Source organism: Acipenser ruthenus, chromosome 8 (genome assembly GCF_902713425.1).
Source record: "Acipenser ruthenus chromosome 8, fAciRut3.2 maternal haplotype, whole genome shotgun sequence".
In the NCBI taxonomy this organism is placed as follows: domain Eukaryota; kingdom Metazoa; phylum Chordata; class Actinopteri; order Acipenseriformes; family Acipenseridae; genus Acipenser; species Acipenser ruthenus.
In genome coordinates, this window is record NC_081196.1 from 46,271,782 (window position 1) to 46,297,841 (window position 26,060).

At 36.7% G+C, this 26,060-nt stretch overlaps 1 protein-coding gene across 1 annotated transcript; it reads left to right on the plus strand.

Annotated features, from left to right (window-relative positions):
- Nucleotides 1-1,719: 1,719 nt before the first annotated feature.
- Nucleotides 1,720-16,999, plus strand: LOC117407353 (immunoglobulin superfamily member 3-like). The gene is made up of 10 exons (XM_034012300.3): nt 1,720-1,827; nt 3,180-3,557; nt 4,805-5,215; nt 5,604-5,993; nt 8,066-8,446; nt 10,332-10,703; nt 11,322-11,729; nt 13,093-13,491; nt 14,439-14,831; nt 16,178-16,999. The coding sequence occupies exons 1-10, from the start codon at nt 1,752-1,754 to the stop codon at nt 16,504-16,506; spliced, it is 3,537 nt and encodes a 1,178-aa protein (XP_033868191.2). The 5' UTR covers nt 1,720-1,751; the 3' UTR covers nt 16,507-16,999.
- The last annotated feature ends 9,061 nt before the right edge of the window (nt 17,000-26,060 follow it).

Consider the following 26,060-nt stretch of genomic DNA (forward strand, 5'->3'; position numbering starts at 1 on the left):
CATACTTTTAATCATATCCTAGTTTGACGTGGGGGTGTTAGAAGAGTGATCTGACATACTGTCTTTTGTTCTGAAGAATGTAGTTTCAGTACACCCTAGAGTGCTGGTATGCAGTTTTTTCATTACTGAAGTCTGGAATGTCACGGCAAAATCAACATTGCTTAGATAAATATTTGAGTAGCTGGACCAAACTACGGCAAGCAGACTGGAAAGGGGAAAACCAAGAAAGAAAGAACAGTCATTTATCTAACGCTGTACCTGGTAAGGGCTGCTTATTGATAGTATTGCTTATTTAAGTCTGACTAGAATCAGAACTACTTTAGCTCTCTTTCTTGCTCTACTGTGAATACATCCGTCCCGGAGTCGGCTCACACTGGGGTACAGCAGGAGCAACCCCCGAAAACTGAAACAATACAGACTCATATATATATATATACTGCTGAAAAGTTCAAATATTTGTCATCATAGCTCATTTGCAACACTTGATTCATTTTAAATCTTAAATTATGAGGTTTATATCTCTGGCTCATTCCAGATTTGGTTTAATTCATAGTGTGAATGATACTTATTCTGTATGTGGTATGAATAGTGTATGTGGACTGTCTTGCTACTTGTTAAAAGTAGTGAGACAGTCAAAATGTACAAAAGTTGTTTATTTAATAAGGATTTTCTTTTGCGCCTATAGCATGATTAATTTTTACAGATACAGAATAGATATCAGATTAAGTAGATATCGTTGAACCTTTTAGCTGCTATAAGCATAAGGGCACCATAGTTAAAATGTAATCGTACGGTATGTAATAAATACATGAAATAATAAAAACAAGTCCTTAAATTATACATACACACACACACACACACAGTACTTGTGCAGCTTTTTGAAAATTCAGTATGGTGTATTATAATTTTAATGTTAATACTTATTTTTTTCACCAGATGGTGCTAATTGTACAAGGTAGGATTTAGACATGATTTTTGTCTTGTTATACAGACTTGCCCTCATTGAATGTTTTAGAGCTGAATTGTTGAAACACATTGGGATGCAGTGCAAAAAGCACTCAAGGTGATGACAAGGTACAGTAGAAAGCTAAAGAAATGTATAATAATACTAATACTAATAATAATAATAATAATACTTTTTCAAACTTGGATTTAAACCTGCTAATCATATTGGTCTCTAGTGTGCACTTTTGTTTTGCAATATTTGAACTGGAGCAAAAAGGAAACAGTTGACCACAGTTTCAAGACAATCAGAAAGTTATCGTGTTGACAATACAAAACAAACACTTTCTGAATAGGTGAAGTGGGTGTATATCACGGCCAGCTCTGTCATTATGTCCTATTTTGATATTCTGTAAGTACCAAGGTCAAGGCAACAATTTCCCTAGGGGGAAAGACAAGCATTAGCATAGCATGGGTTACCTAATATCATTTTAACAAGGGCACACAGAGAATGCCAGCAGAGAATGTAGGGCAATTCATTGCCTTTCCAGTCTCAAAATCCTTAACAGGTAGATTTTAGCAGTGGTGTGTGGTCAAATGGGAAAGACAATAAAACAAGAAAAACAGTCTGGTTGTTAGCACATCCAACATTTTGTCTGTTCTCCATTGCAAACCATGCGTTTGCTTACTGTCTGTCACTGTCTTGCTGCATTGGAAAACCACATTTTGTCATTTCCTCTTGCAGCTAAAAGACACTTGTCTGTCTCACAAGTTGGTGTGAAGTCTAGGCACTTCAATGAGGTGTCAAGATGGTGCGGTTTAATATTGCCATGAATCATCAGAGAACCTCTCTGCTGTGTTTTCTTACTTTCCTTCTGTTCTGGGGTAAGTCCTAGCCCTTTGTTTAAGTTAGACTATCTTGTTGGATTGGTATCTTAGCGTAAGCACACGTCAAAAGACATTTTTTTGTCTCCATGGTCACCAATTGCTTTCATAGAGATGGCACAGAGATACGCTGTAATCATAAAGAAATGAATTGCCCTTCCTTTGAGGGTTCACCACACTGTTCTGCTCATATATCAAAAGCCAATAAATCGGTACAGACAATACCACAGCTTGGATGACATATTGCAATTTTAGTAGTGATTTTAGTTATATAACACCAATATTTTCTGCCATTTGACATGATTACCATACTGCAAATACAATGTATCTGTGCTAGTTTTGTACCAAGTGAATTACCTTTTACATCTATTTATCTGAAGCTATTATACTTGCTTGGTTTGACATTGTACTTTCATTTGCTGCAGTTTATGGGACTAACTAAACAATAATTAATCACAAGCTTCCAACATCTCAAAGGTCTCTTCTTCGGGTGAAAGTAGGTGCTTTCCTACTTATATCTGAAGAAGAGACCTTTGAGGTATTGAAAGCTTGTGATTAATTATTGTTTAGTTAGTCCAATAAAAGGTATCGCTTCTCCTTCTCTTTGTCTAAACATATTTTAGAATCAGTAATACATGATGAGGTCAATTATTCCAGGAAGAAGCAACTCTAACTGCAAAAGACACCTTTTCAAAATTGGTTTAACATAAGGGAGTTGCCAGGACAGTCTCAGCACTAATCTTAGTAGATCATTTTCAGGTCCTTTTGTCATTAGAACAGCTAACCAATGGAGATCTGTTTTTTTTAAACAATCTAATCTTAAAAGCATTTCACAGTGTTGTGTCTTTACTAGGTGAACCTTTTGATCAAAATAGAGATATTGAACAACTCTTCATTGGTTATATTGAAATAGACCACATTAATATGGTAACAAACATATTGTTTGCAAGGATTTTTTTTGTGTAAAATCACTATTGGATTTGCCTGCAGTCTATCTTTCTTTTTTTTATATTATCAGTATGCTCTTGCAATATTTCCCTAAATACCAACTAGGCAGTCTACTAGCACTGTTCTTGGATATGGATGTTTTAACGTTCATCACTTGTCTCTCAGTGTCTCTGTAGTTTTGGACCTCAATACATGGATGCTAGATTTCTTAGATTAAATCTAGATACCTTTATTTTGGTTCAAGATAATATGGGAACTGTTCTAGTTAACACACAAATAATCAAGTCAATATGATTCACAATATTTGTGATTTGTTGATTTTCACGCATACTGGTTTTTAAGAGAGATTATTTAGCTGTTTTTTCTCTGATTTGCAAGTTTGATTTTTGGTTTTGTTTTAACAGATTACTCTGCTAGCCAGAGAACAGTCCAAATACAACAGGGACGGCTTTACAGAGCAAAGGGCTATCCAGTGACCATAGCGTGTAATGTGAGTGGATATGAAACAAACACACAACAGGAGTTTGAATTCTCTTACTTCAGCCCCGACAATCCACAACAAGAAATAAACATAATCAGCACAAAGGACACCAACTTTGTCTATGCTAAATATGGAGGAAGAGTTAGGCAAAACGACATTTTCATTGACAGACGCTCCAAAGACTCAGTTTTGCTCCACATTAGAAAACTAGAAGATGGCGATACAGGAGAGTATGAATGTCATACTCCAAACACTGATTCGAAATACTTTGGAACCTACAACGACAAAATGAACCTTACAGGTAGGACAGTACCTACAGTATTCATTCTCTTGCTAATATATATTTTTCTTTATGCAGTTTATCTTATTTAAAGCTTATTTAAATAGTTTTAGTCTCAGACCATTCTTTCTTACAGGTTCCGGACATTTATTTCAATCATAATCTTAAACCTATAGTTGTTGCTTCTGTTAATTACTATTTTATTTCTAGGATATTAGACAACAGGTTGCCTTCTAAAACAATATTTGCATGTTAATCTGCTGCTGATGTCTTTGGCAATTTTGCGATATGCATCATATACAGTGTCTGCAACTCCAGTAAGAACACTGTTTTGGCAGGATTATTTGGCTCTCATTCATTCCTGCCTCTGAATGTAGGGCTGTACTCCAGGGATAGCACTGGAGAGTCGACCTCATAAACTGGTAGTTGACTAATCGCACACTTCAAATTCAAAGCAGCAGCAGCAGCACCACCATAGTAACTGGCTGTTTGAATTAAACAAAGCCATTGTGAAGTGTGTGATTTCAGATGGATGGAGTCGCAGTTGCGATTGCATCCATTACATAATGACATTTTGGAACATTCAAGTTTAAAAAAAATTCCAAGTAGCAGACATTTATCATAGATTTATTTATTAATAAATTATGTATATCTATCTATCTATATATATATAAAAGTGGTGAAATAAATAGTCGTTCTACCCCTACTGTGCACAACAGGTTTTCTGTATATGACAATGTAAAGGGCTATCCTGTAACAGTGTTGGTAACTTTCTTTACAGATCATGTACAGTAACATATTCATTACTGAGGAATTGTTCTAAATTACAGTGCAATTATGTGATCATTATAGTCCAATATGTACATAGCTATTGTAGCATTACTTGTAATTCTCATTGAATTCACAGTGTGGTCTAATGTAGTTATGCTGCTGCTGCTGCATGGTAATGTATGCGCATGTACCCTGAAACAGAAGGCTTAATTACACAGTTACACTGAGCACTAAGTTGTTACAAAGTTATACTAAAATAATAGTTACGTTAATAAAACTTTATTTATGTGCCCACTAACTGATATTGTTGTCTTTTATTAATAAGTATTGTCAAACAGATCCATACATCACTTTTACATCTCTGACTATATGTAACATTCATAATCCGATTTGAGAAATTCTAAAAATATCTAGAAATATGGCTCAAGTACAGGTACTACATTTTTTGAGGAATTTGACCTTATACAGCGTTAATAATCCAGTCTATCTTTTCGCAGTCATCGATGACACACTTGATGCAACACTGGGTGAAGAGACTCTTAATAAATTTGAAGGGGACCCTCTGCAGTTGAAATGTGAGGTATCAAAACAAACCCTCCAGCACACACACATATCAGTGACCTGGTACCTTAATAAAACACAGGATCTGAGACTTCCAATCATCTCACTGATGAGGGGTTTTGTCTTGAACCCTGGAAGTGAATACAGAGTCAGGTATGAAGCAGGACACATCGGATTGGATAAGATCGGGGAGACAACCTACAGGCTGAGTATCTCCCAGCTGCAGCAATCAGACCAGGGGCAGATCTACTGTGAAGCCAACGAGTGGATCCAGGATCCGGACAGATCCTGGTACCAAATTGCTTCAAAAACAACAGCAGCCATTACTGTTAATGTTCAGAGTGTGGGTGAGTTTCTTTATATATATATATATATATATATATATATATATATATATATATATATATATATATATATTCATGGGACAGAAGCAAGGGCTGAGTGGAGGAAGAACCTCATGAATTGAAATAGGAGAGAAGTGCTTGTGACTTAGAAAAGAGGACGGAAGTGAGGCTGTTTTACCTGAAGTAAACGCTTTGAAAATATGGCTCAATAAGTCTTAAGGACTCAGATGGTAATGCTACTGGCTTGGTGTTGACCAAGTGTATTATTCAAGCAAATTGCTTCTTAGATGTTGGTTAGCATTTTAAATTGCCAAAGACAATAAGCTAGGTGATTTGAAAATGTAGAAAAAATGTAATTTCAAATGAAATAATATGTATTATTCTGTTCCAGTGAAAGATTTCAATACACAGATTGTGACCAACCAAGGACCACTTAAAGAAGGAGACACTTTAGAGATAAGATGCACAGTGGAAGCTCAAAATATTCCAGACCGCTACTTTTCAGTGGTTTGGTTAAGAAACAATGAGGAAATGGCCAGCTTCGGACCTACTGGTGTACCGGACATTGGGGATAGCTACAGAACCAGAGAGAGCAATAGGCAGGTGAAAGTCGTCAAAAAAAGTAACAACGACTACTTATTTATAGCCTACCATGTCAGCAAAGAGGACAGTGGATCATATCAATGCAGAGTTACCGAAATGGAGAAAGGATCAGGTGAAAATTTCATAGGCAAGACACCAAAATCTTCATCTGAAGTAGTGCTTGATATCCGCCCTTTACGTAAGTATTGCATGACTCCTTTTCATGAAGTGATAAACAATCAATAATTGAAATCAATAGTTTGTCCTGACCTTCTTAAGGTGTTTGTGATAGCCATGGAAATGTCTGAATATATTCGTCCCAACAACAAGTTACAGAAGACTAAGAATAAATAATAAAAAATGGGGCCAGTCCTGACTTTTGAGGTGTATGTAATTGTATTTACCTATGATAATGATGATGGTGATGATGTATGAAAAGGACACGTAGTAACAACTGTAGCGAACTGCCCTTAAGGTACTTTTTCGTGTTATAAACTGCTGAAAGATGAAGTTGCTACCAAATCTTTTTTTCGGTTATTGTTTGCGGTATTGAAAAAAACAAGGAGGTCAGAGAGGGTTAAAAAATCATGACCATAATAAATGACATCCTCGGGGTGTTATAATGCATTGTTTGTGTTAATCCAGCACATCAAAGCATATTATGCCTGTTTTAGGTCACGTAATAATTTACCTTTTAGGGTAAAACTACTGTACCATGACATACAGTAATTGATATTACTTCACTCCTGTTCTGTTTTTAATGTGTGAATATAATCTGTCTGATTATATCCTAAATATGGGCCCTATTCACCAAAACAAAAAAACTAAAAAGGGTTATTCAAACATTATTTATACTTTTTTTTCAATAAATGAAATACTATTTTATATTCATTATCCTTTATAATAAGGGCACTATATGTCTTGTCTCCTGTCAATACAGTATATGCTGGATTGTACGCAGGGGTCAGTCTTCAAATGATGAAGAGAAGGAGAAGCGATACCTGTTAAAATGATGTTGTTTTGGTTATTGTCCACTGTTTTAAGGAATAATTATTTTTTAAGAACTGTGTTTTGAAGAGTTGTTAAAACTGCTTTAAGGAAGATATTGTATTTGTAAACCTTTGTAAAACAGCATTTGTAAAACAGCATGTCTCTGAATCTGAGAAAAGCTTTTTTTTTTTTTCAAAATGAAACTCTAAATAAATGTAAAGATGAAGTGTTAGGCAAGTGGAAATCACGCGACCCTAACATCCGTTTTAGTGCTGGACTGTAATATAAATTGTAGTTTTGTGGTTCCATAAAGCATGTCAGGCTATGTGGAGAAAGTAGAAGCAGAGATAAACAGAGCTTGAGCCCCGATTTCATACAGGAAGTAACATTCAGAAGCAATCCATTAAGTCACCTAACTCCTTTTTTGTCTTCCAATCTTCCCTTGGGAGGTAAAGAACCTGAAAATGGCAGTATCCTGTTTATTATTGCATCTGTTGCTATGCATTCTGATTTGCATATCAACTGCATGCTGTTGTATATCAGATACATAATATTGGATAAAAGAATATTTTTTGGGTCTACTCAATTGATCAAAACAACCTATGTGTGTAGATATTTAAAATAGAGGCCCTTAGAGTACCAAGGTTAGGAATTTCAAACTTGCGCATGCGAGTCTCTTAGGTTAATTATTTTGGTGTGAAGAAATCATGCAAAGTTTTTAACTTTATGTTAGTCGTGCTTCGCTGTGTTTGATCTTGGAGTGTGAATAAAGTTTACTTTAGTTGGCAGTACAAATCTGTTTGTCTGATTTCCAAAAGAAGTCTATGCTAGAAAATGTACAATTTAATTGTTCCCGGGCCCAAAATGAGCCATTTAAAGATTACAAAGGTTATAGATTAGCTATTTAAAGATTACAAAGAAACTGCATCAAAAATGAAAACCAGAAGACCCTGTAGCTCTCCAGGACCAGGGTTAGAGACCCCTGCTTTAAAGCAATCCTGAACGCCCGTGCATATTTGTCATTTAACCAAATATGAATGGAGGAACACAAAGGGCCAAATTAATATATTTATTTAGCTGAGAAGAACAATTTAGCAGGCAGTAAATAAATTCATACAATAAACTGTGGAAGAATATTTGTTTGGAGTGAAATATGCTATTGATAACCTTTCCAAAACCAAAATTGCTCATAGACCAAAGAAACTAAAGTATAAAAGGATAAGATGCAAATTATAGTATTGTGATCACCAATTGAAAAATAACTGTTTTTTCTTCACACAGCAAGCAACCTAAGTGTTGTTGTTTCAAGTAACACAGTTGATATTACTGAAGGAGATTCTCTTCACTTTGACTGCAAGGTCACGGGTTCACAAGGGCATCTGTCAGTCACCTGGCGACTCAGCCAGGATCATGATATCATTACCCTGAACCAGATTGGTGTGCTACAGCCTGGCAGCTCATACCAGGAGCGCATTAGGAGTGGAGACATCCGCGTGGACAGAGTAAGCCAGGAGCTATTCACCCTGGAGATTTCCAACTCCCTGGCTTCAGACCAGGGCACATACATGTGCGTTGTGACAGAGTGGACTATCGAGGCCAATGACAAGTGGAAGCAAGAGGAAAGCAAGTTCCACAAAGTTGCTGTTACAATAACCTTGCTAAGTAAGAGGAATACAAACTTGAAATCATATACATATCCAAATATGAAATGTAGGACAACCCTCAAATAGCTCTGTTAACAGTGTATTATTTTACTTTGCCTGCCTTTTAGACATCCTTGATGACTCTTTACTTCTCCTCTGCCACTCTTTGTGGCCCCAGGTTTCCCATTAAAAACACTATTTATTTATTTATTTATTTATTTCATTTTCATAAAATGACAGATACTAAAAAATATCTAAAAAACATTAAGACAATAGTAGATTTAACATGACACAATGAAAAATTATTATTTGTTTATTTAGCAGACGCCTTTATCCAAGGCGACTTACAGAGACTAGGGTGTGTGAACTATGCATCAGCTGCAGAGTCACTTACAATTACATCTCACCCGAAAGACGGAGCACAAGGAGATTAAGTGAAATGAGCTTGGTTGTGACATAAATTTACATAAAAAATGTGCATTTGCTCGCTAGAGTGAAGGATGCGCTCTATAGCCTGGATGTCGCGAGTTCGAATCCAGGCTATTCCACAGCTGACCATGGACGGGAGCTCCCAGGGGGAGGCGCTCAATTGGCCGAGCGTCGCCCGGGGGGAGGGAGGGTTAGGTCGGCCAGGGTGTCCTCGGCTCACCATGCACCAGCGACCCCTGTAGTCTGGCTGGGTGCCTGCGGGCTTGCCTGTAAGCTGCCCAGAGCTGCGTTGTCCTCCGACGCTGTAGCTCTGAGGCGGCTGCACGGTGAGTCTGCAGAGTGTAAAAAAGCGGGCGGCTGACGGCACACGCTTTGGAGGACAGCGTGTGTTCATCCTCGCCCCTCCCGAGTCAGCGCAGGGGTGGTAGCGGTGAGCTGAGCCTAAAAATAATTGGGCATTTCAAATTGGGGAGAAAATAATAAAAAAAAATTGGCAACGACTAAATTTAAAAAAAAAAAAAATAGAAAAATGTGCATTTGCCCTGAGGTGCAAGAGACATACATTGTGTATCATCCTTAGTTAAGCTTCTGTTTCATCTTTCATAAACTAGCTGAGATATTGCCACAAAAACAGTGTAAAAGTCAGTCAAAGTAATAGAAATCACTGCTAGCCGGGCGAAATGAAACAAATTAACATGCTCTTTAAAATGTAACATCCACACAGAATTTATTAATAAATGTGTGTTTGCATTTAACCAACCTAATATATAGTATATATATATATATATATACAGTATTAGAATCACAGGGCCATTATATAATAATGATTTCCAAGGTCTTTAGCCCTGTAAATCTATAGTATGATATTGTTACAAAATTAGGTATTGTACCGAAGAAACCTTTAAATATATTACTTGTGTTTTGTATTTTTTTTTTTCACTACCTAACCACAGAATGATTTTGAACTGATATTATATATATTTTTCTTATTCCTTAGCCTTGGACTGTATTATTTAAAATGAGCATTGGATGTAACCACTGATGTCTGCAGTGTTGTATCATATATTTTAAGCATGCATGAAGACACTTTGCATTTGATTAACAATTTTATATAACCTACCGCACAGATTGTCAGTGTTTGACAACTGAAGGTGTCATTTATGTTTCAATTCCAGTTGGTTCCAGTTGGTTGACATATATGTTGACTGAGAGTCGACCAACAAAATGGTAGAGAATCAGTACTAAAAACTAGTGATGTGATTTTAAATAAAGGACATACAGTAAACATACAGTACCTGTGTTTTCATTCAGCATCGTAAATATAAAGAGCAAATGTCCCACCCAGTCCTTATGCATTTTGCATGCTGTAGATTTGAAATATTTAATGAGCAGAGAAATTCATGGTTTATACAGGACAGCAAATTTCTTGACCCCAGTCATTCTCCATTTATTTATTTTTATTCCATTTTTTTCAGGGTCAGTCCTAACTGCAGAGCTGAAGAGTCGCACAATAAATGTCAAAGATACTGAAAATATAACTCTGCGATGCAAAGTCAAAGGACCCAAGGTTCCACTAACCATAACCTGGACATTCATGGCCAAGGGGTCACAAACAGAGAACATAGTGGCGATCCACTATGATGGTAAAACCACCTGGGGGGAAAAAACTAGTAACTTTAAATTCAAAACCATAGTGGAGAAGACAGAAACTGACTCTAATTTAAAAATCACAAGGGCCAGCTCAACAGAGATGGGGAAATATCAATGTGTGGCAGAGGCGTGGATAAATAAAGTACAGTTGGCAACTGTTTCTTCCAATGATTTAGAAGTGATTGTCAGTAAACCAGGTATGATACAAAAGGTTTAACCCTAAAAAACATGTTACATTTTTCACTCCAGAGTGCTGGTAGAGTATGCAGTTGTTTTCATTAGTTAATTGAATGTTAACATGAGTTTAAAACTTAGGTGTTTAGGTGCACACTATGGAGAGCCAAGAACAGTACTAACAGATGATGTGGTAGAATCCTTTTGCAAAGCTGTAGACCGTATTTGAGGATTTGGGAGATCAACATCCAAAGAACTATTTCCTAGAAATGAATTTTCTTTATTCTATTATGATTTATATGTCATGTGTTTCCATTGATCCATAAGATAATATATATGTGTCTGTTTACAATTGGTACATTTTTCTCTAAAGCATGACAGGAAGTTTGAAGTTTAAACTGCGTCTCTAAATTGCACCCCCTCTGTGGCATTGAACTGTGCTTTTTTGTTCCATGCTGCCTCAGTGTTATCTGTAGCTGCCCAGCATCTGTGAAACTTTGAAGTAAAATGTTAAAAGAGATATGAATTATAAACTGTCAAGGAGAGGAAATGCTTGATGTTGGGTCATAAATGTAAGGCTATTAAAATGCTGTAGAATCATTTTAACCATTAAACACAATTACTCATTTTTTCATTTTTAGTCAGCAAGCTGTCCATCTCCAGTGAGCCTTTGACTATTAAGAGTAAAGCGAATGCTAATGTGGAGATAGAATGTAACATTACAGCCAGTACCTATGAGGACTCCCAGTTTGAAGTGACCTGGTATGCCAGTAAGTATGACAAGGAGCTCAGCAATAAAACAATTCTGAAAACCGACCGCAACAACATCCTAATGCCAGGAGAACTGATGAACTCACACGAGATGAAGAATAAATACCAAAGCAAGAGGTGCTCCGGAAGTTCCTACAAGCTGAGCATTCTGCAGACTGATCTTACTGACTCTGGAAAATACTACTGTGTTGTAGAAGAGTGGTTGCAGGATGCCAACAACAGCTGGTATACTCTGGATAAAAAGAGCGTTGAAATAGAAGTCGACATTGCATCTATAGGTATGTATCTTTTTTGGATTGATTTACCTTTTCAAAAAAGAACAATCAACAATTCAAATGGAAATCTTAAAGAAATATAACACACCAAGGCCCATTTCCATTTTGCAAGACTACATTGTTTTCTGAAAGGACCCCTTTCATCAGACTGCATGCTAAGATTGTGAAGGAAGTGGAATTATCTTAAAAAAACTTAAAAAAAATATAAATGATATAGATATAGTTAACCCAAGACACTACTTCAAAAGTAGCACAGAGAGAAGAACAGGAGGGCATAAGTGGAAGCTGAGTAAAAGTAAGTTTAGAACAGAAGGTATAAATGAGTTATAAATGCATGGAATAGCCTACCAAGTGAAGTAGTGGGTTCTAAAACACTGGCAACCTTTAAAAAAAGACTAGATTACGTGGTTTTAAATTAGTCCGTCCCCCCCCCCCCCCCCCCCCAGTAGGGGAGAATGGTGTCCTAAAAAGGGACGGGCCCTGATGGGTTAAATGGCAGTTTCCAAAAGAGGAAGTAAATGAAGAAGGCGCCAAAGCTTTTGTTGTTATTTTATTAAATGTATTATATTTTCCATGGCTTCCCTTTTTAAACATTTGTATTCATTCCTGTTTTTGTACTTTCAGTGACGACAAGGTGTAAATTGATTTTCTTTTACTAGAGAAAAAACAGCCTTTTTATGAAAAACATAATATAATAACCTACTCGTCAAATATTATGACACAATAAATCATATCTAATTATGCAAGGGATAACACATGACAGGGTGCGTGTTGTGCTTCAATAATCCATGCCTCATGCATTCTGAGGCTTATGTCCTCGTGCTTTTACCCACCTAGACTGCAGATCTGGGCTACAGCAGTCAAGCCACAAACACTGGAGTGTGTTATCATGGTCATAACATGTCCCAGTATCAATTCTTTGCCCATTTCTGTCCCAATGCATGTCTGTCCTGTGGCATTACAAAATGGCTACCTGTAGGTCACATGGTAAATGGGATGTGCTGCATTATCTTTGTGACAATGTCACAGGTCATGGGCTAGACTGACAGTGCATATCCTGAGGACCTGATGTCTTCTTTGAAACATGTCATCTTTGCTGAACAACACTGTGGGCAAATACTCTACAATGCTTAATGAAATCCTTCCGTTTAAAAAAAACAATAAATCCCTTAATCCCACTGGCATCCTTATCCATATAATTGTTCTGAGATAATTACAGGAATATGATGTTAGACTGACCAAATGGATAGCATCGAAATCCTTAGCATGTTATAATGTATTTTAATAAAATAAGTGTGACAAGGTAGATATTACACAACATTAATAACATCTTAACATCTTGATTATAACCCTCCTCTTCCCACAGAGAATAAGTTACAAGTCTCAAAAACCAACACCACCACGATAGTCCATGAAAACAAGGAATTCAAGGTTAACTGCACCTTCAGCAATGAAGTTCAGTCAACTTCTCAGTTCTCTGTTATTTGGTATTATCAGAATTCCAGTTATACCAAGAAACCCCTTCTGAAACTTAAGCCGAATTCTATGTTTGAATTTCTGGGAGGAGACAAAGAACTGATGAAGAGAATGCAGTTCTACAGTCCTTCTGTTGGGACTTACAGTCTGGTGATACAGAAGGCTGATGTTGGTGACAGTGGCTTTTACTCATGCCAGGTAGATGAGTGGATAATGAACTCCAAGAATCAATTGCATTTCCAATCTAGTGATGTATCGGGCTTCACTAATGTTGAAATACATCATCCAGGTAAGGTGCCTCTTTTCTTGTTTTTTTCTGTATCTGCGCATTCAGGTTTCTTTTCTTTTTTTCCTGTTCCCAACCTAATAATGATAGGAATGATCACAATTCCACTGGGTGCTACAGGCTAACATCATGTTCTAAATTATCTTTTTTTCTAACTGGTTCTACCCAAATATGTATTTGCATTGGAAATGCATATCGCTGATAGTCATTTGTCTCAAATAATTACAAAGGGATGAAAGTCATTTACCATACTATTTTTTGTAGAGAGAAAATAGAATAATGTACACGGTCCAATATTTTCTTACCTATTGCTACAGGCAGTAAAGAGAAACAATGTTTATACCTGCAGTCTGCCTCTGGGTTTCCTGTAGGATTAGAGGAAATGAAAAAGTCCTGTCATTGCTATTGTTATGTTTCAGATTTAATGGTATTGATACTAAATCCAGATCAGAGAGAGGCATTTCTAAAGTAATAACAAATTTGTTTAGAACCAACAATCACTCAGGTAAATGAATGACTGCAGTCTCCTATTATATTAAATGAACCATCATACCAAATATTTAACAAAGCCAATTTAATAGTGCTACCTAAGATTTATATGACACTAAATATGATTTCTCCATAATAACATGAGCCACAAGTAACCAGTTTTATAGAAAGATTATGCATTTAAACAACTGGTTCATAATAACAACATGCTAACTACAACATGTGAATGTAATAACTACAGATTTTGTGTAGTATGAGTTTGCATGCAGGCAGATCTAATAATCTGTTAACAGAAACCTTCTTTAGGATAAACCATGTCTATTGGCCTTGCATGTTGTTGCACTGCATTTTATCTTTGTTATGGAAGTGTACACAATAATCAAGTTAACCTGGAGTTTACGTAAAGTAGATGTGTAGGATTGCATGATACTAACCTTACAATTATATTTTTATTCATCCAGAGAAGAAACTGCATGTGGTTAAAAGTGATGTAAGCATCTCCTTAGTGGAGAAGCAGGGTAGCTTTAAATTGAAGTGCAGCATTGACTCCATCTCAAGCAGAGAGTCCACGTTTGAGGTAACCTGGTGGAAGAGGACTGAGCAAGGAGAGAACCAGGCCATTTTTATAGCACAGCGCAATTCTACATTACGTTTCCTAAATGGGACCAAGAGCAGTTTACTGTTCGAAAGACCCACTGCCAAGCTGTATACCCTAACTGTGCAAAGGGCAGAAGTTACGGACAGTGGGAGCTATTACTGCCACGTGAAGGAGTTGCTGCTCTCCCCAAGAAACCAGTGGCATGAAATTGCAGCAGATACTTCTGGAACTTCAACAGTTAACATAAAGCAAGAAGGTAGATAAACTGCTTAACAATCTTATTCAGGAAAACAGGGACTGCGGTTAATAGGGGGTTACGACTTTTCATGTTTGCATAAGAAAGGCAATAAAAAAGTGATCATTTATATATAATGTACGATTCCAGCCTGTTATTTACTCCAGTGTTTTTAAAGGAGAAGAATAACTAAAGCCAAATAAATAAATAATATACTATGATTCAAGTATGTTTCTCTTTGTGTTACATGAAAATAAAGCTTACAGCCTGAATTGGCCACTGCACGACTTCTGTAAATTACAGTATACCATAGACCCTGTACAACAAGTATGGTTTATAATGAGGCCTGAGATCAAAGACAATGAAATGTTGATTAACTTATGATGGCCGCAACAAGAAACAAGTCTATGTGTGAAGTATAAAATATTTAACTATTTTCCACTCTAGAAGTATGAAAACTAGGTGAACCCTGACAGTTGGGTAGCATTAAAACATAAATAACATAAATACCCTCTGATTGTACAAGTGTATCCAAAAATATGTATTACAAATGTATTTCTTTAAAAAAAAAAAAGTTATTGAACAGTTTTACTAAAGCTTTTGAACACAAACTCCCCTGTCCTGTTGAAATGGTTCAGTCAAGTTACATTAATAGCGCCACAAAAGATGAATATCCTCAAAGCAACTGTCATAATCATGTTTACTACTCATGTTCCTTTGTTTATGGATATTAGTTATGGAAGCACAGACAGACTTATGTTCTTTCAGTTTATGTATTTATTTATTTTTGGATTGAGATTCAACTGCATCTGTTAGTTTGTAAGGAACCCATTTTATATAATCTCAAATGATTATTACAAGATATCACATAATACATTATTTCACATTATACAGATATCACATTATTTTTTTTTTACATACAATTACCCATTTATACAGTTGGGTTTTTACTGGAGCAATCTTGGTAAAGTACGTTGCTCAAGGGTACAGCACCAATGTCCCCCACCTGGGATTGAACCCACGACCCTCCGGTCAAGAGTCCAGACACCTAACCACTACTCCACACTGCTGCCCAATAATCATAGGATTAGACTGTGTACATGTAGTTAAGCTGCTGTACCGTATTGAAATGTTTAGACTGAAGTATCATATAGCATACAGAATGCTGTAGCTCTCTTATGTCTAATTATTAGGCTTTGTGCATGTACAGAATTGAAAAGACATTTTAATAGTCAGCACAATAATCAAAGCAATACCAAGTTGTGAGTAACAGTCCACACTGCTGTGTCTTAATGCTTAAGTGTTAACTTGTGTGACTTTAAATCCCTGCAGCACCTGACTTTTTTTTTCTTTCTTTTGTTTTCCAGAGCACAGCATCTTCTCTACAGTCTGCGCCTCACAGTCTCTGTTCAGCTTTGTCTTCATCTACCCCTTCATCGTTATTGTGCTTCTGATAATGGTCATATTATATTTATATTACAAGTTATGGAAAGCGGGGGGCACTCACAAGTCATGCAAGGAAAATGGCCCATCTCTCTGGCCAGAAGGGGATCCACTTAAATTTTTCAATGAGATAGATGCCCAAGATGAAAATCCAAACAGTGGTGATGTAGAAATGAACAGTGGCACGCGAGAATTAACTAACTTCCTCAGCTTTGATTCGGAAAGGAGTAACAATTCACAAAAAGTGTCCTAAAAAACATGGCTAGTCCAAGATTAGTGCAAACCGGGGTCTGTGAAACTAGTCGTCAATTATTAAATATTCAGTATACCAAAAAGTGTATTGGTATCTTGACCTATACTACCCTTTTCTGTTATAAAACTGCATTTTATATGTATCTTTAACAGAGCCAAAGCCTTAAAACAAAAATAGATTTAAAAAAAGCTTTTTGGGTCACCTTAAAAGTGTCACTATATTTATATTACTTTATCAGAGCAAATACCTGTTAACTACTTCCTGTCAGAAACTCCAAGCAAGCTTTTGTATGTTTTTAAAGAAGGGGAACTTTACTAGCTTAATATATAATGTACAGTATATTAATGCATGGCGATTTGTGTCAAAAATGTACTTATGTACATGGTGTAAAGGCACTTTTCAAGATCGATCAAAATGCTTTCATATTGAGGCCTTTGAAAACTGTTGTTTTGTTCCTTTGGATAACATTTTGAAGTACTTCTCCATTTTTTTTTATAAAATGTCTTTTTAACTTTGATATTTTAACTTTAGATCAGATGGCCTGCTTGTGTAATGAATGTAAACCCCATGACATTGTTTATCAGCATGTCATTTTAGCTTAAAATTATTTGAATCATTCTTGTGATAACTTGCACCACATCGTTTTACTAGTTTACATTGTAGGTTCTTAAGATATACATATTTTTAGGCAGCTTTCAATTGATATTATTTTGATTCAAACTTTTATCATTGCTCATGCTTTAATATAAAAACGTTTTTTGATATTTTGTATTTTTTGTAATGTGCCATTTTTTGTTCTCTTAATAAAGTCCAGTGTTTCCCTGTAATATACTTGCACTTACTTGCACCTTCACTGGGAATGTCTTTGTTTTTTAAAGATAGCCAGAAAAATGTCATTGAGGTAAATCATCTTGTTTTCAAGAGCATCCTGGATAGTAAGTAATTATGACAAAACATACCCCCACCTCTTGCAATCCATTTGTATTCAGTAGGTTTAAGCTGTGATTAAATGAACAGTTTTGTTTAGACTGTGAAATGAACTGCACATTAGATCAATAAAGAGCTAACATTTCCAACAGATGGGGTTTCAAGGTGCAGCTCAAATTCATACCAATTTTCCATCTTCATAATTGTTTAATAAATCTGGTAAGCCTTAACTAATTATCTATTGTTTTGTTTTGCTTGTTCTAATTACAAACTAGATGTACAGTAAATAAATGGCTGGCGCTAGAGTAAAATGGAAAGAGTGTTAGTGTGAAACATTTAAAATGATCTGACTGTGCAGCAGGGTTAATAATTGGAACTAAATTGCTTTAATTGTTCAATATCTTTAAAGACTTGTCAATTAAAACAGGAAAGTTTTCAAATTTTTAGTGCGCATATTTGCATTTTTATTTATTTTTTGTCTGACATTTAAGTTCAATTAGAACGTTGCAGAACTTAGGTGCTGTGTGCAGGTTACTGTAGGTTACAGGCAAGTATAAGGAGAAGTGAAAGGTTGCACTAGAACTTGGCTGCCTTTTCTTAACATGTTATCTTGAATATTTCTCATAAACAAATCATGTCATGGGTTGTGGTTGGCAGACTAGACTAGAGTGTGCTAGAGTTTTATGATATATTAATTGCAGAGTAATTCCCTAAAACTTCAGTTTTAGATCAAATTTGTACTTTTTTCACCTTATTTTCCAATTGTTCTTGCAGCAGTAGGGGCAGTACTGTGTCTGTCAAGCTCTTCTGTATATACAACACTGATTATTGAATTATTATTATTATTATTATTATTATTATTATTATTATTATTAATAATAATAATAAGAGTATTTGTCTTCAGTCAAGTACGTTCTTCTTTTAACCCTAGTTAAACCTGCGATTGTACAATGAGTTATAAAGCTGTTGCAATCATGTTTAATATATGAATTGTTTCTGACCAGCAGAATTAAACATGTGCTCCTTTGAGTAGGGGGCGATGTTGAAGGAAGCAATTATTGGAGCAGGCCCATCTCAGACAGTCCTTTCAAAAACCAGACATTTAGAAGCAACTGTAAACGTCATATTTAAAATGAAAAGTATCTGGTTGATAAAACAATTAACTTACCTAAAATGATTGGTAATGTTTTTGTCCTGAAAATAATTAATGGATCATACATGGATTCCAAATATATACTGAGCATCAAAAGAAATGCATCACTTATATTTGGATAAAATTCACTAGATGTGATCGAAAAATGACAAACTCTGTTTAGAGCAGGTGCAATGATTTTTTATTGTGCCGATTAACAATTGACATCACGAAGATGCTGCAAAATGATCTGTCGATCTTGGGCAGGTGTTGTGACTCTTGGTCTCCCAGTTCGTGGCCTGTCATTGACAGAGTGTGTCTGGTTATACTGTCTCACCAGGTTTGAAATTGCTGGCTGTGAACACCCAAGAGGGCGAGTCACAGTACGCTGCCCTAGTCCAGCCTCCAACATGCCGATTGCATGAAAGTGCTGCTCTCTTGACAGACATGGCATATTGTTTTTTTTTTTCTGTGATTTTCTTTATTGCTTTTATTCAAGCTTGCAATTCAACAGCTGAAATCACTCCATATCCAGTGTCCAATCAACTCTCACTAATTAGGTGACATATGCTTCAGTCATAGTCACTCAAGGACGAATGATCGTGTGATTAAAAAGAAACCAAAAACGTTTCGTCAATGTCCATCATTTATACACCTTATTTTTTTCGAAAATAAATGTGTTATAATAGCGATAAGTTTCTTTTGATGCTCGGTATATATATATAAAATGATATTCCTTTGTGACAACTTATATAATTCTGTGTTCAAACAAAACAGTTTTTAACATTTCATTTATCAGTTGTTTTATTTTAGGTTTTGGAGAAGTGAGTTTTGCAAGATGCTGTCTTGTACATTTGAAACCTACTACCACAGCCATTTCCTGAACAGATACAAATGCAAATGCACATTACTCATGAAACCCATGTGTATCAAACCAGATGCCACTGCAGAGTTAGTTGCTCATTGTATTGTCAGAACACAGATAAAACAGATCATTTAGAATGACATGTTGGCTAACTTATTTTGAGGTCTTCTTGAAATCTAACCCAGTTACCCAGAGAACAGATTGGCCTGATTAAAAACAATCAGTTTTAGTGGCCCAAGGCTGAAACCTGTTTCAACCATACCAATACTGAGAATAAAATGTAAAGTCAGTCTGGTATCTCAGCCACTGAACGGTATGCAGTGAAAATACAGATGTACTTCATAAAAGTTTGTTATGAACAGAAACAAATTAAAGATAGATTTGGTAACTTGCATACATAAAATGAAAGTAGTATATAATTGAGTTATCTCCCAATTAAGTATGGGTTATATCAACACCTGTAGAATGTAAATTGATAGTTCACTTCTTCCAGTGCCTATATTCCCTCTCAGTTCATAACCCTTCAGTACAACTAACTGAGATGCATATTTGCATGGGACTAATAATAAGAATATGTTTTATTATTAGTCCTATGGAAATATGTGTCTCAGTTACAGTATATAACAGGGATTGTACATGTTTTACACTTATCAAAATCCCTCAGGTACCAGAATCAAGTGTTTCCCTTCAGAGAGCCTTGGCGGGGCCTTAGGGAATGTCAGATTCACACATACTCTTTTTATTTATATATCTACTCTAAGCATACTCTTAAACTCAGGGGAGATGTTCAGGAGGACATAAATATGTTTCGGACTCCTGTAAGTGGATCATTTGTGCACTGGGCTTGCAACTTATAGATGACTTTTGATAATCAAGAAACTCGCACAGACTCATTCGATTTGACGTTGTAATGAATCAGAGTAGTATCAGTACTCCTTCAGTTTATTAAATGCTTAAATGGATCGAGTAGTTACAGACGATGTTGAATCCCAACTGACAGGCAATCTGGGAATTTCAGTGCCTTAACAGGTATAATAGCATTAATACTTCAATATGCTCATAACATGTTTTGCCCTTAAGCTATGCATGCATAAAGCTAAAAATGCCCACCGTTAAATCCTAGAACATCCAATATATACCATTCTCTTAGACTAAAACATGTCATATACCTTATAGCAATGCATCAATATAAAATAGATATAGATTCAAAATAGTTCTTACCTTCCAACATATATGTGTAGAATATAATATAAAAGACAGAAACGGTCTTCAAAAGCAAATACATCTAAATACGACACCAACAGCAATCAGCTCAATCAGAGATCTTCAGAGCTTGGATCACATCATCTTGTAGTTAGCAAGTTGAGTGACACATGACTAAGATTTTACCTTGGTTTTTATATAGAGTTTTTGCTTCGCTTTTTACATCAGAAGTCATAATTAAATCTTAAACATCAATATACCTTGACAGCTCATGTCCTTTTAGTGAATAACATTTTCAAAACACCCAGTGACTCATTCTATAAAGATTAATTAGCCATCATTAATAGAAGAGTCTTCTGTAAGCATTTTCTCAGACATATGGCACAACATGGTCCAATGCTATGGCTCCCCCTCACTTGTTTTTACCAGGTCTTCATTAATTTCTATGATTTAATGAAGCCATATATAGTTCACCACCGTCTCCTCTTTCCTGTACCAGAAGGTATTTCTTATATGTAAAAGATCACTCATTGTAGAAACCTTGGATTTCTATCCCCCCTCCCCCCCTCCCCCCCTCCCCCCAAACAAAAGTTATTTCCTTCAATTACTCACATGCCTTGTACAGTTTCGTTTGAGGCAAAGACAAGGTTAACAAATGAATTACATTCTCTTCGGCAGATCCCACTATATGCCTGACACAGACTGGTACTATTATGCTTTGACTGAAGTTTTTACTTTAAGTTAATTTCTGCACAACTGTATATTCTTAGTTTCAAACTTAACAGTTCTTCTGTTAAAATAAAACATTTACACTTATTCTGTTTGAATTATTCTAGAATACCTGTGTTTAGCTACTTTCAGATCAAGTTTACTTCTCTAAATAAGAGACTTGACTGTGAACATCTGAGTTAAATGAGATTCTCATTTCTGCTTTTCTACTCAAGGTTATAAACCTTGGTAGCAGTAGCTCAGAGAAGTACAAGCTTAGCTCATTTCACAGGTGTTTTTTTGGTCAGCGTGACCCCAACCTAGCTCCCTTTTTACTCACTTACAAAGATACAATAATATTTGTCACTGTTATAAAGAATAAACAGGAATATAGAATGCTCTTGTCTTGGGTGGGGTGACCAGGGGTAACCATAGTAAACCTGCTTGTAGAATTTGTAATGACTACGCCACCTTGGGTTTTGGCAAGGACAAGGACCTTGATGACCGAGTAGATAGAAATTTTCCCTATGCAGGTTCTTTTTAAAGTGCAAATAAAATAATGTTATATCTTCTCGCCCTCAGACCCTTGGCCGTCTCCCGGCACCAGAACCTTGACTCTACTGGGGAATGGATTGTCCAGGACTGCCAACAAGACAGTTACCCAAAATAAAAATCTATTTGTTTATAAACCTGTGGCAGGAACGGCTGAGTGGTCTGACGTCACGGCAGAAGAAGGGACAACAAAACAAAAAGGTATTGTGCAGTGGCGCGGGCGCCGTTTTATTTAATGAATTCAAAAAAATAAATAAAATATTTAAACAGAAAACAGTCGCTCACAGAGCAAAATAAATAGTTAAACAAAACAAAATCACGAACACAAAATAATAACTGCAACACAGGTCAGGCTGGGCAGATTGCCTTCACTGTTCCTATGTTTACTTTCTCTCTCGTTTCTCCGTCACTCCTCTCGCACACTCTCCTTATGACACCCACCCTGAACTGGAGAGCTGCAGGCTTTTTATATTCAGGTGACCATCTCCCGATTAGCAACTAAATTAATCACTTAATTAATTCGGGAGATGGCCACCTTCTGCACGAGTTTTTTTCATTACACCTGGCAGAGGACGAGCACCGATCTCGCCTCTGCCAGGACATGTTTTAAAAATAAACAAAACACGGCGCTACGCCGTCATAAATAATACAATAAAACTAAATAAATAATACAAAACACTCTGCACAGGGGCGGAGGGGGAGACCCCGATCTAAAAATAAATAAACAATGTACAGGGCTGCTCGCCCTGTTACAAAACCAAAAACGTCTTCAGTGTCAATTCTCTACACCAACCCATTACCAAGAAAAAGGGTAGCTCGAACACAGTCCAACAGTGGCAGGTGATAAAACAAAATCCCCCAAAAAAACACAAAATCCAAAGAAACAAAAATCCATACAAAAATATCCCTACCAAGTTCAGCAGCAACAAAATCCAAAATAGGAAAAAACTAAAACTCTAAACCTGTTCCTGCAGTCAACCTTAAACTGCTCCCAAGAGTGTTCTCTGTGCTACTGTTCCTTTCCAATACTGCTGTTTCCTCACTATTCTTCCAGACACATTGTGTGCTTCTTACCAAAACACTCCTCTCCCTCCCTGGTCCCTGTTCCTCCCTTTTTATAGTCAGCCCATGACTATCATTGGCTGGACTGGCAGGTAAGGCAGGACTTCCTATTAACTGTGGGGAAAGTGCTTAACCCAAACATCAGTCACAGTGCACAGTAGAATTAGCAGCAGTTTAAAAACAACAGATTCACTAATAAAACACACAAGAAAAATACAGGCAGTTGTGACACTCTCACATAACTATAGGCTTAATATAGAGCATATTATAACTTTTTGTATGAACAGTGTGTTTTAACAATTTGTTTAGTATTTCTGCTGGCTTTATATTCTTTAAAACACAGTACAGTTATTACAACATTTTAACACACATGCAGTTTCACAAATGTTCAATTTGCATCCCAAAGATCAGCCTGCTTCCAGTAGCTGTCACAGTCTTGGGTCAGTTTCTGCTCTCAGTGAGTCTGTCAAAGTCACCACAGCTGTGTCTTTAAAAGCCTGATACCTGCAAAAACTTCAATCTTGTTAGCAGAGCTTCCATCTCTACATTCCCATTCCCATCATCAGTGGGAAGACTTCAAATAAAGTAAATTGTTTCTATCAAAGACACATCTATCTCTGCCGCATACACCTTTCACTCAAAAAAGGTGATCGCACCTTGTACAAGGAAATACATGTTTTAGATTCATTCGTGACAGGAGGTTTAATCACCTTAGACCTACAGGAAAGGAATAATTCTGGATTGCAGTCACTTGTGTGGCGAGTGTCTAGGCCTACAAATTGCACATCTAAAAACATCAAATACTTTATCACAGAGCCCCTGTTACCAAATTACTGGAGCAATCACCAAAGGCAACTACCAGACTAGTAGTTGATGAAAAAAGTAATTGTCCTTAATTCTACAAATTAACTATATTAACTATATTCACTTCTACAGTTCCCAAATGTATTAGCAATGTATTTCATTATTCTACTGCTTCAATTATGAAATATCCTACTGTATACGGCTAATTCACCCTTTCTCAGCATTGTTACCAAATGGTTAAAGCTTGTTTACAATAGTGTTCTTTAATGGGGGTAGCAATGGTATGTAAAAGGGTATAAAAGCAATTACCTGCCATTTTTGTTACAATGTACATGAATTAAAAAATAGTTTTGGTGTTGCTCAGTCAACCCTCTTATGATTTTAAGGCAGTTTGAAAAGCTGTAATTATTATAGCTCTTGGAAGCATTTTAAAATGGTTGTTTTCAACTAGTGTGAAAGTATAACAATGACATTTTATTCACACTTGATTTAAACGATTAGTTGTGCACTTTTTATTATGAATAAGCACTTCATATGTGCTGGTGTCACTCCTCCTCCTATTGACACACATTGACTTGAGGTTGCCATGTTTCATTGGATAAAGAAGTAAGAGTGCTGTGTTTGAGTGTAAAAGTACTGTCACTTTTGGATGGTATACTCAGAAAGGAAAGAGAAAGGGGATTTGGTGATGTACAGTAGTACATTGGGATATATTTGCTTAACATGTTTTTTGATGCAGCCAGATTGTGGGTAAATATGATTTGCACACTCAACATTGTCAATGTAGGGGCTCCCGAGTGGAGCATCCAGTAAAAGCACTTGCCTAGAGTGCAGGATGTGCCCTATAGTCTGGACGTCGCGAGTTCAAGTCCAGGCTATTCCTTTGCCGACCGAGGACGGGCGCGCCAGAGGGCAGGAGGGTTATGTCGGCCAGGGTGTCTTCAGTTCATCGCGCACCAGTGACCCCTGTAGTCTGGACGGGCGCCTACGGGTTTGCCTGTAAGTTGCCCGAGTGCTGCGTTGTCCTCCAACGCTGTAGCTCTTGGGTGGCTGCATGGTGAGTTCGCAGTGTGAAAAAAAGCGGTCGGCTGACGGCACACGCTTCGGAAGACAGCATGTGTTCGTCTTCACCCACCCGAGTCAGCGCAGGGGTGGCAGCGGTGAGCTGAGCTTAATAAAATAATTGGCCATTCCAAATTGGGAGAAAATAATAAAAATAATTGGCAACGATAAAAAAAAAAAACATTGCCAATGTGAAAACGCTATATTTTATATGATGGGTTTTATATTTGACAATTGCCTTGCCAATTAAGTCTGAATATTTATATTCAGTACATTATATTGATGCTATAGAGGTGTCTGTTTTTTTATTCGTGTCCAGTAATTCCACAACTATAGATCTGGCTATTTTATATTTTGCGCATTTGTCTACAATAATATACTTATTTCGTATCTGAAATAGCCTGGCTATAAATCTTAAGCTGTTTGGGTAATGTAGAGCACTTTGCTCCTGTAACATACAAAGAATGACTCACATACAGTGCCTTGCGAAAGTATTCGGCCCCCTTGAACTTTGCGACCTTTTGCCACATTTCAGGCTTCAAACATAAAGATATGAAACTGTAATTTTTTGTGAAGAATCAACAACAAGTGGGACACAATCATGAAGTGGAACGAAATTTATTGGATATTTCAAACTTTTTTAACAAATAAAAAACTGAAAAATTGGGCGTGCAAAATTATTCAGCCCCCTTAAGTTAATACTTTGTAGCGCCACCTTTTGCTGCGATTACAGCTGTAAGTCGCTTGGGGTATGTCTCTATCAGTTTTGCACATCGAGAGACTGAAATTTTTGCCCATTCCTCCTTGCAAAACAGCTCGAGCTCAGTGAGGTTGGATGGAGAGCATTTGTGAACAGCAGTTTTCAGTTCTTTCCACAGATTCTCGATTGGATTCAGGTCTGGACTTTGACTTGGCCATTCTAACACCTGGATATGTTTATTTGTGAACCATTCCATTGTAGATTTTGCTTTATGTTTTGGATCATTGTCTTGTTGGAAGACAAATCTCCGTCCCAGTCTCAGGTCTTTTGCAGACTCCATCAGGTTTTCTTCCAGAATGGTCCTGTATTTGGCTCCATCCATCTTCCCATCAATTTTAACCATCTTCCCTGTCCCTGCTGAAGAAAAGCAGGCCCAAACCATGATGCTGCCACCACCATGTTTGACAGTGGGGATGGTGTGTTCAGGGTGATGAGCTGTGTTGCTTTTACGCCAAACATAACGTTTTGCATTGTTGCCA